General features: G+C 51.3%; 1 protein-coding gene across 2 annotated transcripts; it reads left to right on the forward strand.

The window, feature by feature from the left end:
* Nucleotides 1–1,905: 1,905 nt before the first annotated feature.
* Nucleotides 1,906–12,270, forward strand: LPAR5 (lysophosphatidic acid receptor 5). Of its 2 annotated transcripts, none has more exons than XM_076007740.1 (2): nt 1,906–2,088; nt 9,943–12,270. In XM_076007740.1, the coding sequence occupies exon 2, from the start codon at nt 9,989–9,991 to the stop codon at nt 11,015–11,017; it is 1,029 nt and encodes a 342-aa protein (XP_075863855.1). In that variant the 5' UTR covers nt 1,906–2,088; nt 9,943–9,988; the 3' UTR covers nt 11,018–12,270. The 2 variants fall into 2 exon arrangements, with proteins under 2 accessions (XP_075863855.1, XP_075863854.1); XM_076007739.1 differs by lacking the exon at nt 1,906–2,088 and adding an exon at nt 5,313–5,466 and having other exon boundaries at nt 9,683–12,270.
* The last annotated feature ends 221 nt before the right edge of the window (nt 12,271–12,491 follow it).

The raw sequence follows: 12,491 nt of genomic DNA on the forward strand, positions 1-12,491 counted from the left end.
CCCCTGGTTGTGCCGATCCATATGCAGGTGAGAGAACCTCATGGGAATGGTGCTCTGGGAAGTGACAGTCTGGCAGGAGAAGCAGGAGACCTACGAACTCAGGGAGGTCGGGCGGGACATGGTGGCTCATGCCTGTAATCCCAGCACTGTGGGCTGAGACGTGAGGATGGCTTGTGGACAGGAATTTGAGACCAGCTTGGGCAACGTAGTGAGACCCTGTCCCTACTAAAAAAAAAAAAAAAAAGCTAAACATTATCTGGGCATGGTGGTGTGCATCTGTAGTCCCAGCTACTCAGGAGTCTGAGGCAGGAGGATCGCTTGAGCCCAGGAGTTTGAGGCTGCTGTGAGCTATGCTCATGCCACTGCACTCCAGCCTGGGCAACAGTAAGACCATATCTCAAAAAAAAAAAACCCAAAACTGGCCAGGTACAGTGGCTCACATCTGTAATCCTAGCACTCTGGGAGGCCGAGGCAGGAGGATTACTTGAGCTCAGGAGTTCGAAACCAGCCTGAGCAAGAGCGAGACCCCGTCTCTACTATAAATAGAAATTAGTCAAACAACTAAAAATAGAAAAAATTAGCTGGGCACAGTGGCGCATGCATGTAGTCCCAGGTACTTGGGAGGCTGAGGCAGAAGGATCGCTTGAGCCCAGGAGTTTGAGGTTGCTGTGAGCTAGGCTGACGCCACGGCACTCTAGCTGGGGCAACAGAGTGAGACTATCTCAAAAAAACAAACAAACAAACAAAAAACCCCCAAGCTGAGGGAAGTGGATTGAAGAAGGCCATGGGTGGGGTCGGGGATAATGTGGACCATGAGGACATATGTCTTTGTTTCTGAAGTCCTGGGACCCATGATGTCATATGGGGCTGGCTGTAGGGTGGCCTCTCCATAGAATAGAGGCCAGAGCCTGACTGAGGTCTTGCCAGGGGAACCAACCCTGTGGAATAGAGCATAGCTTGCACTTCATCAGGAGGAAGGAAACTAGAAACTACAGTCTGGAGCTCAGGAAAAGCCTTGATTTGACTATCGGAATTTGCCAGATGATCTGAATGTTGAACTGGTTGCATCTTGATAGCATACACTGAGGTGTGAGTCCAGCATTGGCCTTTGATAATTTGAAATCTTCCAAAGTATATTTTGGGGGCACAGTAGAGTACCCCCCTCCTGCTATAGAGTCATGGTAATTAACAGCAATTTAAAAAAATGGTTTATTATGGAACAGTTCAAACGTGTTGCACAAAATAGAATAGCATAACACATCTCCACGCACCCTTCACCCAACTGGTTTATCAACACGTGGCCTATCGTTCTACCACATGTTAAAGGCTCTACAAAGTTCTATAACAGAGAAACTTATTTAACCTAGTATTTTCCAAACTCATTTCACCATAATGCCTTTTTCACCTACCACCCCAAAACCTGAACTTGTTTTTGTTCATGGACAACATGCCCAGCCCTGTGCTCAGCCTGCGCATACAGAGACAAGGGGCCCAGGGGAAACAGACCTTGGCAAAGGGGAACCACGCGGCCTGGCCAGTGCTGTGATGGAGGGGCTGTGCGCTGGGCAGGGTGGGAGGGCCTGGCACAACACCAGCACACAAAGGGACCCTGGGCAGGGCGAGGTGCCAGCCATGAGTGGCATGGGCTAAACCACCTTGCACACCCAGGAGAGGAAGACAGACACCCAGGGGCACCTGGTGAGGATGACGGGAGGCTAGTGGGTTAGTCATCTGGCATCGGCAGGTGGGTGTGCCAGTGACAGTTCCCGGAAACTGTGGGAGTATGCGAGCTCTGGGTGGGGGGAGTTATTAGTCGGCAAGTGTCGGGACTGGATTAAGTTCTCAGCTGCTGGAGTTTCTTCTTTGGCCAGTCTGCAAAGGCCTCTGAGGGCGATGCTTCCTCTTCTCCCTCTCCCTGGCCCGTGTGGGGTTGGGTGAGTCCAAGGAGCAGGGAGGGATGTGCTGAGATCTGCGGAGGTGGGTGTGTCCCCACCTGACCAGGAGCGGTTCCTACCAGCCCAGCCAAGCCCGGACAGAGCAGGCTGCGGAAGCCGGCTTGGGGAAGTGGCACAGCGGTGGGGAGCACAGGTATGGGGGTGTCCAAGTAGGGCTGACTGCACAGGGGTGCAGGGGGCAGCACCCCTCTTGTGGAAACGGGGGGCCTGGGTGGGATGGGGAGGAGGGTGGGTGGAGCCCTGGATAACCTTTCTGAATTGAGTAAAAAGCCAAAAGGAGCTGCCTCAGGCGGACAGACCTGTGCAGACTGAGCTGAAAGAGGCAGCCAGCATGCCTGGCACGCCCCTGCGTGCCCCTCTGAAGCTTCAAGGCCCACTCTGGGGCATCTCGCAGAGGTTGTGTCTCCTCCTCCCCCTTGAGGCCCCCACCATCATGCTGAGCCCTGGGCCTCCCCAGGAGGACCCTCTCGGGACTGTTTCCACCTTTTCCAACTCCTGATTAAACTTCAACCCCCACCCACCCATCCCCCAGACCGAGCCCTCTGCAGATGACAATGAGCTAATCTGATTACACTGGCAAATGGTTCCCTGGCACAGATGTGTTCCCATTGTCATCCTTCCCAGCTAGCTAAGGTGTATGTAATGGGGTCTTCAAGGGCACTGCCTTAACCCAAAGAATGCATCTCTGTAAGGGAATTGGACGAATGGTCTCTGATGTCCCTAGAGCTCTGATAGAATGTGGCTCAGAAGTGGCATGAGGGGATGGAATCTCAGATATTGGGCTCAGGTGCAGGAAGTATTTGGGGGCCAGCCGGGCTTTATGACACTTTTGTATCACACCATGAGGGTGGCTGCCTACCTATTACCTGTGATTGTGGGGCCTCCGTAATGAGAAGGGGACCCCACCAAATTGTGTCTCCAGAACTCCTCCTCATAGGGCGAGCTGAGGTTGTAGCCCTGAGAGCAGATGGAGACAGGGCTTGAGGGGAGATGAACTTGTGCGCGGAAGCCTTGCCTCCTGGCCACCCAGAGGCAGGAGAGCCCAGTGCCATGGCTCTCCCTACCCTGCCAGCCCAGTGTGTACCTCACCCACACAGGGACCTTCCATGCCCAGGGGCATTAAAACAAGCCCAGGAGGAGCAGACAGCAGAAAGAGGGAGGGCTGACTCCAGTGCACACTGGTGAGGTCAAGGAGGCCAACAGACTCCAGACATTATTTATAATTTTTAGAGATAGGGGCCCACTCTGTCACTAAGGCTGGAGTGCAGTGGTGCGATCATAGCTCATTGTAGCTTTAAACTCCTGGGCTCAAGCAATCCAACTCAGCTTCCTGAGTAGTTGGGACTACAGGTGTGTGCTACCACACTTGCCATTTTTAAAAATTGTTTTTTTAGAGATGGAGTCTTGCTATGTTGCCCCATCTGGTCTCAAACTCCTGGCCTCAAGCCATCCTCCTGCCTCAGCCTCCTAAAGTGCTGGGATTACAGCGTGAGCCACAGCAGGCGCCTGGCTATCCAGGAGATTTCCCTGAGGAGACAGGACCTGCCAGGGCTAAAGGCAAGGGTCAGGCGTGGCAGACCACCTCAAGGCACTGGTCAGTGGGGAGGGCTAGGCCTGTCTTGGTTGGGCCTTTATTTTCTGTTTTTATATCTATCTTTCTTTCTTTTCTTTCTTTCTTTCGATAGAGTCTTACTCCCTTGCCTGGGCTAGAGTGCTGTGGCGTCAGCCTGGCTCACTGCAACCTCCAACTCCTGGGCTCAAGTGATCCTCCTGCCTCAGCCTTCTGGGTAGCTGGGACTATAGGCACTTGCCACCATGCCTGGCTAATTTTTCTTTTCTTTTTTTTTTTTTTTTTTTTGAGACAGAGTCTCGCTTTTGTTGCCCAGGCTAGAGTGAGTGCCGTGGCATCAGCCTAGCTCACAGCAACCTCAATCTCCTGGGCTCAGGCAATCCTCCTGTCTCAGCCTCCCGAGTAGCTGGGACTTACAGGCATGCGCCACCATGCCCGGCTAATTTTTTCTATATATATATTAGTTGGCCAATTAATTTATTTCTATTTATAGTAGAGACGGGGTCTCGCTCAGGCTCAGGCTGGTTTCGAACTCCTGACCTCGAGCAATCCGCCCGCCTCGGCCTCCCAGAGTGCTAGGATTACAGGCGTGAGCCACTGCACCCGGCTAATTTTTCTATTTTTAGTAGAGATGGGATCTTGCTCTTGCTCAGGCTGGTCTCTCTTGAACTCCTGAGCTCAAGCGATCCTCCTGCCTCGGCCTCCCAGAGTGCTAGGATAACAGGCGTGAGTGGCCGCGCCCCGCTATTTTTCTAGCTTTTGAAAGCAGGGTGGAGGGAGATGTGCAAGTGTCAAGGTGTCATCCTCACATCCGGGAAACTAGTTGTTAAGCTGTAGGCCACCTTTGTGTTTTGGCTTTTCCTGGAAAGATGAGGAGGAATGAGGTCGGAGTACCCAGGGAGGGGTAGACACAGCTGAGGACGATGTTGGAAATGCAGGAAGAGACAGTCTTAGGTGGGGAAGGGTGGGGGAGAGGCTGGAACAGGAATTTTGGCTGGAGAAGCAGGCAGGCCTGGACCAGGGGGAGGGAAGACAAGACCGGACACGGTGTCTCTTACTGGGGACTCCTCTTGGGGAAGAGCATGGTGCCTGGGGCAGAAGGAGGCCCTACCACCTTGGGGACACCATACTGTGTCCACACCACAGACCTTCCATCTCATCCCTGCCCCTCAGATCCAGGATAAGCTGAGGAGCAGGGTTCATTTGTGTCCCAGAGCAGAGCAGCTCTGGGGCAGAGCTTTGCACGAAGCCTTTAGCCTGAGTTAAGCTTCTGCCTAGGCTCAGCACAGCTGGGATCCTTGCAGGGTGCCTGAATATTCGGGATTTGAGGAGTCTCCCAGACCAAGCCTGTGGGGGGGGGTGCATCCCCTCAATGTTGCCTGAACCCAGAAGCAGAGGAAGTGGGCTCAGCTCACTGAGCTGTGGGCTAGAGCACCCACTAAAGGGGTCTTTGCTCTGTCGGGGCTGAGACACTGATGGGCCACCAGAATTTTAAATGAGGGTGGGGCTATTCCAGAGCAGATCTTCAGGGGCAAGGAGGGTGGGACATCAGAGAGTCCTTCTTTTCGAACTTCTGGCCCTGGGGAATCAGGGTCAGAGAACACAGGAGGATGTGAGTTATTTAGAAGAGGAGGCGAAGAGAGCGAGCACGTGGTGCGCATGTGGGGGCAAGGCGGGAGGGGCGCGGCCAAGTGAGGGGACGACCTCAAGATCTAGCTGCCTGCCCACTTTTACACTCTGATTCTTACTTCCTGCCTGTGGCAGAAAATAGCCCGGCCCCTCCGGCTTATCTCAGCAAAGAGCAGTGCCCAGCCCAGCTCAGAGGGCAAGGGGGCAGGTCCCAGAGGCGCTGAGAGGTAAGGACCTGACCCCGGTGTCCACACCGGAAGCTGAAGGACACAGACACAGGGAGCAGGATGGTTGGCGCGCAGGCTCTGCTGCGTGAGTGATGTTGGGGGCGGGTGACGTGGAAGGAGCAGTCCCAGGGTGTCCACATGTGGCGCTTTCTTTGCCCCTCAGGGCCTTGGGGTTAAGCTCTGTTTGTGCACTTCGATGTGCTTGTGAAGCTGCCTGATTCTACGTGCCTGCTGTGAAGGATATTGTGGCTAACGCAGCCCTGTGTCTTCTCTTCCTCCTCTGGCCCAGTGGTTTGTGCACATACTTATATTATTAATAATATATTACAGGGTGGGTATCCACACTGATTTGTATGTTACTGGGGCTCTCGTGGGCACATATCTCAGCGGGCACACACTTCTGTGTGTCTTTGCACACACTCGTGCGTGTGGTGGGATGGGATGCCAGTATGTGCTCATGTTACTGAGCCAATGTGGACCTCCATGTCCCTCCCTCCTGGTGTCCCTTCTTTTCTGGGGCAGCTGCTGTTTCTTTGATTCCTGCATTTCTCCCCACAACCTGACCTCTTCTTCAAGGCAAGATTAGGGGAGAGGGTCTGGGCTGCTCCTCCCCCACATCTAGATCCCTCCTTCCATTTCCTGTTTGCCTCCCTTTTTGGCAGCTTTTCCCGTCTTTGCCATCTGGCTTGGCACTGTGCCAGTGAGCTCCACTGACCGAGCCCCAGGGCTCAGGAGGCAGGGGAGTGAGTTGGGGCCAGGGCGGGGGCCTGGGAGCTCTCAGTGCCTAATGCGGGCCATGTTGTGTGACTCTTTCAGAAAGAGATGATTTGTGACAAATAGGCTACCCTATAGAGACCCAAGGACTTCTCCCCGCTGGATTAGAGTAATTAGAATACTGCCATTTCCTTTACTAAAGGATTCTTAACTTTACATTTAGGTAGCAGCTCAACTAACACATTTTGGTCTGTTTAACATTGTAACTTTGTTAACAGATAGACTTGGCATTCTTGGAAAATAATCCATTCACTCAGTGTCTAGTATGTGCTTCCTTATTGTAAGGAGCTACTGGTTCTCCAAGTAATGGTTAAGAATGATAACGTGTTACTGTAATTATAGTATAAACTGTTACTGATACTTTAACACAAGCCGTTTCCAAACAGGTCTTTTAAGGGACATGATCTTTTACTAAGCAAGTTATACATGTGGACAAGATAGTCAGGAGTGTAATAAGAAGTGGTTAGGAGCCAGGCGAGGTGACTCATGCCTATAATCCTAGCACTTAGGGAGGCTGAGGTGGGAGGATTACTTGAGGCCCGGAGTTCAAGACAAGCCTGGACAACATAGTGAGACCTCATCTCTAAAAAAATTTAAAAATTAGCCAGGTGTGGTGGGGCATACCTGTAGTCCCAGCTACTCGGGAAGCTGAGGCAGGAGGATCACTCAAGCCCAGGAGTTTGAGGTCATTGTGAGCTACAATCACGCCATTGCATTGCAGCCTGGAAACCAGAGTGAGACACCACCTCTAAAAAACAGAGAAGTGGTTGGGTGACTTGACTGGATTGGTACAAGAGGTATCACAGGATTCCAGAATAGGCTAACATGGTGGGGGGTGGAGGTGGATTTCCTGCCAGGCAGAGACAGAAGAGTGAGTGTAGGGTGTGGTCCCCACCCCAGGATCTTACCATCTAGTTGCAGAAGTGAAACAAATACACATAAAATAACTGAGAGGAGCAAGCTAAGTGCTTAAGTAGGTACTTAAGGAGAAATAGTAAGGAGGCATTTGTGTTAATGTGTGAAAGAAAGATGAGTTTCTGTTACGAGTGTTCAAAGTAAGAGAAAGAAGAAAGTGGGTCATTAAAAAGTATAAATTTCAATAGGACAAATGAGGAAGTGAAATAATTTATATACAGGCAGATTTCATATAGGCAACTGTAAGTGACCAGGTGCTCTATCCAGCATTCTTCCACATAGCCAACTGTCCTCTCTTCTTGGAAACAACATGGTACAGCCTGGACTTTGGAGCTGAGCAGTCTTAGATCTGAATCCTGACTTAACTCCTCTTTGCTGAACTCTTGAGTTTATGTTTCCTTTCCTGTAACAATGAGGATAAACACCTACTTCTAAGGACTGTTGGAAGCTTTAGGGATTATGTATGTAAAATATCCTGGGATATGGTGAGGGATCAGTAAACGATAGCTATTATTTTTCACTCAACAATTATTGAGGTAGGTGTTGGGGATACAAAGATGAATAAGCCACAGTCCATAGCCCCTTCCTCAAGGAGTTCACAGTCCAATGGGCGTGGCAGACCAAGAATAGCTAACGACTTACAAACAGGAACAGCTCTGCTAAACCTGCCACTGCCTCACAGCACAGTGAGGGTGCTAATCTGCCTTGCAGGGGGAGGGGCAAGGAATGTTTCGCAGCACCCAGAGGAATGACTGGGTTTGCTAGTCATTCCTGGAGAATAGGAGGAAGAGCATTCCAAGTTGAAGAAATAGCATGGGCAAAGGCAGAGTCCTGAAAACATGCAAGGTATATGCAAAATGATTTTGGTGTGATTAGAGCAAAGGAGCATGGGGGGAGGCATATCGGAGACATGCCTGGTTTCATTTGCTTTTCAGCATGTTTAAGTCCTGTTTGGCATGATTTTTGTTGTTAAGATTGGTATTTTGCAGAAGAAATACTCTGTATTCCCTTTAACTGCTTTACTGTACCTCTTGCAAGTCTCAAACCGCTGGTGGTGGTGGTGGTTAGAGGGAGAACAAACAAATATCCACAAGAAAACTTGTTATAATCAGGTTTACAACTTAGTTCCATTAAACAATTTAAACAGTGCCTTTGAAAAAAATAAGCTCAGTATCTTGGGATAATTGCTCAGGGTCTTAAACACTTTCTCTCCCTAAGATGACATCTAGACACCTATGTCCACAGTGGCACTGTTCACAATAGCCAAAAAGTGGAACCAACCCAAGTTGTTCATTGACAGAGGAATGGATAAATGTGGTGTATACATACAATGGAATATGTTATTCTGCCATAACAAACAAATTCTGTTACATGCTACAACATTGATGGGCCTTGGAAACATTATGTACGCTAAGTGCAATAAACCAGACACGAGGACAAGTATCATACACTTTCATTCATATAAGGCATCTAGAACAGGCAAATTCATAGAGACAGAAAGTAGAAATAGAAGTTACCAGCAGCTGGGGGGAGGGGTGGGCACGATTGCTTAATGGGCATAGAGTTGTTCAGGATAATGAAAAAGTTCTATTTCTGGAAAATAGTGGTGATGTATGCAACATTGTCAATGTAAATACCGACACTGAATTGTACACTTAAAATGATAAACTTTAAGTTATGTATATTTTATCTCACACACACAAAATAGGATCTGGGGTTGTGATGGAGGGGTAGCTTCTGTGGCCTTATGGGGTTGAGGAAGGTGGGATCCTCAAACCACATCCTGTCCTCTGGCTCCTCTTCCTCTTGGTCACATCCTTTGTCGGCCAACTTTTGCCTGTGAACTGAAGCTGCTGTGGTCTGCTCTCTGGCAGCCTCGTGAGCACCAAGAGCCAGGACCTCACTGCGTTGCTGAGGCTAGAGTGCAGTGGCTATTCAGAGGTGAGATCCCACTGCTGATCAGCACAGGAGTTTTGAACTGCTTCATTTCTGACCGGGGCTGGTTCACCCCTTCCTTAGGCAACGTGGGGGTCCCCCACTCCTGGGAGGCCGCCATATTGATGTCAAACTTAGTGTGAACACCCCAGTGGCATAGCACACTATGGCCTAGAACTCTTGGGCTCGAGTGATCCTCCTGCCTTTTTGTTTTGTTCACTACTGTGAACATGCCTGGAACCTTCTATGGGCTCAGTATGTATGGAAGGAAGGGAGGAATGGAGAGTGGGAGGGATCTTATAAGATAATAACAACAACCTAAGCATTTTACATACATCATCTCATTTAATCTCCAAACTACCTCATGAAGTAAGGCTACCATGAAACTCCTCTCATCCCCTCCCCCTGCCACCAGGTAAGGAAAATGAGGTTCAGAAAGATTAACTTTTCTGAGGTCACACAGCTAGGCAAGTTGGAAAACCCAGGATTTAAACAAACCTAAGCAGTCTGGGCTCCCGATACAGTCCTGCTGCAGGAAGCTATTCTGGCCCAGTAGAAGGTAGGGGAAAGAGGCTGAGAAAAGACTCACAGGACCAGCCATTTTAGTTGGATAAACATTTGTGTCTGCGGCCCTGTCGCTGCCTAGCTTTGACTTCTGGCTTGCCTCCCTATTCTAGGTCTCCACTGCTGATGAATCTGCGACCAAAGGCACTCAACCCTTGGCAGCCACCTGTCCCTGTAGCCATAGCCCACATTCCCATACCCTGCCTCTGCTTGTCTTGGGACTGTCTCTGTGTACTCACCAGGCCTCTACCCTGGAGGTGAACACAATGCCCTGACCCTGGTGTGCCCCATGATGTCATCGGCCTAGCAGCACCCCCTCCCACTTTGGCATGATGTTGGCTAACTCTTCGGCCAATACCTCTTCTACCAACAGCTCTGTTCTCCAGTGTCCTGACTACCGGCCCACCCACCGCCTGCACATGGTGGTCTACAGCCTGGTGCTGGCTGCCGGGCTCCCCCTCAATGCCCTGGCCCTCTGGGTCTTCCTGCGCGCGCTGCGCGTGCACTCGGTCGTCAGCGTGTACATGTGCAACCTGGCAGCCAGCGACCTGCTCTTCACCCTCTCGCTGCCCGTGCGCCTCTCCTACTACGCACTGCACCACTGGCCCCTCCCGGACCTCCTGTGCCAGACGGCGGGGGCCATCTTCCAGATGAACATGTACGGCAGCTGCATCTTCCTGATGCTCATTAACGTGGACCGCTACGCCGCCATCGTGCACCCGCTGCGGCTGCGCCATCTGCGGCAGCCCCGCGTGGCGCGGCTACTCTGCCTCGGCGTGTGGGCGCTCATCCTGGTGTTCGCTGTGCCCATCGCCTACGTGCACAGGCCCTCGCTCTGCAGCTACCAGGGCCTCGAGGTGCGCCTGTGCTTCGAGAGCTTCAGCGACGAGCTGTGGAAGGGCAGGCTGCTGCCGCTCGTGCTGCTGGCCGAGACGCTAGGCTTCCTGCTGCCCCTGGTGGCCGTCGTCTACTCGTCCGGCCGGGTCTTCCGGACGCTCGCGCGGCCGGACGCCACGCGGAGCCAGCGGCGGCGGAAGACGGTGCGCCTCCTGCTGGCCAGCCTCGTCATCTTCTTGGTGTGCTTCGTGCCCTACAACACCACGCTGGCGGTCTACGGGCTGCTGCGGGGCAAGCTGGTGGTGGCGAGCCACGCGGCCCGCGATCAGGTGCGCGGGGTGCTGATGGTGATGGTGCTGCTCGCCGGCGCCAACTGCGTGCTGGACCCGCTGGTGTACTACTTCAGCGCCGAGGGTTTCCGCAACACCCTGCGCGGGCTGGGTACCCCGCTCCAGGCCAGGACCTTGGTCACCAACGGGGCGCGGGGGTCGCACGCGCTGGCCCTGCGGCCCATTGACGCCACTGGGCCGGATGCCGCCAGTCAGGGGCTGCTCCGACCCTCCAACACTGGGACACCCTTCACTCAGTGCCCCCAAGATTCGGCCCTCTGAGCGCACGTCGTGCTATACATAGCGTCGTCCACCCCCTGCCCCCAGCACCTTTCACTCTTGCTGGCTTGCAGGAAGTGCACACAAGGGAGGTGGGCTGGGCACTTGGCCCTCTGGGTGGGAACTCCAGCTCATGAATGGGGCAGAGAACAAAGTGTGGAAGCCAGGGTACCCGGTAGGAAGAGTGCTGCCAGGAATGGCTTCTTTAAGGGGTGGCAGTGAGCACGCAGAGGCCCCCTCCTGCAGTCAGTAGGAAGTGATACAGTGAGTCTGCCTATGCAGAGGCAGAAGATAATGCAATGCTTCTGTGGGTGTGGGCATGAAACACTGATAAAAGCTGGTGGATGGAACAGAAATGAGTATCTTTGATTTAGACCTGCCACAGAGGTCTGGGAGCTGAACAGTCCCAGGCTTGGTGGACCAAGCTACTGAGAAGCTAATTCATCTGCTGACTTCTGTGTGTGCTGACCCATTAGGGTCATGGATGAAGCCACCTCATTCTTCCACCTAGGCTTCCCCTGCTCAGCACTGAGGCCTAATGCAAGAGTTCGTTATGGACAGAATGGGATTTCTTCTTGTTTAGTGACTTGCAGCAATTTAGACCTGACACCCAACATGGGCAAGGCAAAACTGTGAGTTAGAGTCTTGCTCCCCTTTCTAGGTCATCCCTTCTTACAGGACACTCCATTTTCAGGGCCTCTTCCATTCTAGGGCCTTAATATTCCTCCTCTAACTCTCTCTCTCATTCTCTGCTTGTTTTGTCCAGAGCAAGGAAAAAATCCTTTGCACTGAAACATTGGTTCTCAAAACGTTTTGGTCTCAGACCCCTTTATAGTCTCAGAAATTGAGGATCCCAAAGAGCATTTGCTTGTGCTTTATTCTTTTGATATGTACCATACTATTATAGAAATTAAACTTAATACATTTTTTGTCAAATTAAAGAAAATGTGAAAAAGTTAATACATTTTTAAAACAAAAATATTCAAGCACACATTCCATTAGCTATGAGAGCCATGTCATTATGCTTCATGAAACCTCTGGGAAAGTCAACGTATACTTGTGACAGAATGAGAGTGAAAAGGACAAATAACATCTTAGTAGTACTGTTCTCCCTGGATCACACTTTGGGAACCATACTTGTATTAAAGTATTAGAGTTCATAACTAACTTCTTCCTAGGGCATTATAAACAGTTAAAAAATACTGGGGAGGGGGCAGTGCTCAACAAATGAGTTGCTACTGGTAGTCCTCATGGCTTGGGGTTTTCTTTTTTTTTCTTTTCTTTTTTTTTTTGAGACAGTCTTGCTTTGTTGCCTAGGCTAGAGTGAGTGCTGTGGTGTCAGACTAGCTCACAGCAACCTCAAACTCCTGGGCTCAAGCAATCCTTCTGCCTCAGCCTCCCAAGTAGCTGGGACTACAGGCATGTGCCACCATGCCCAGCTAATTTTTTCTATATATATTAGTTGGCCAATTAATTT

Source organism: Microcebus murinus, chromosome 10 (assembly GCF_040939455.1).
Source record: "Microcebus murinus isolate Inina chromosome 10, M.murinus_Inina_mat1.0, whole genome shotgun sequence".
Classification (NCBI taxonomy): domain Eukaryota; kingdom Metazoa; phylum Chordata; class Mammalia; order Primates; family Cheirogaleidae; genus Microcebus; species Microcebus murinus.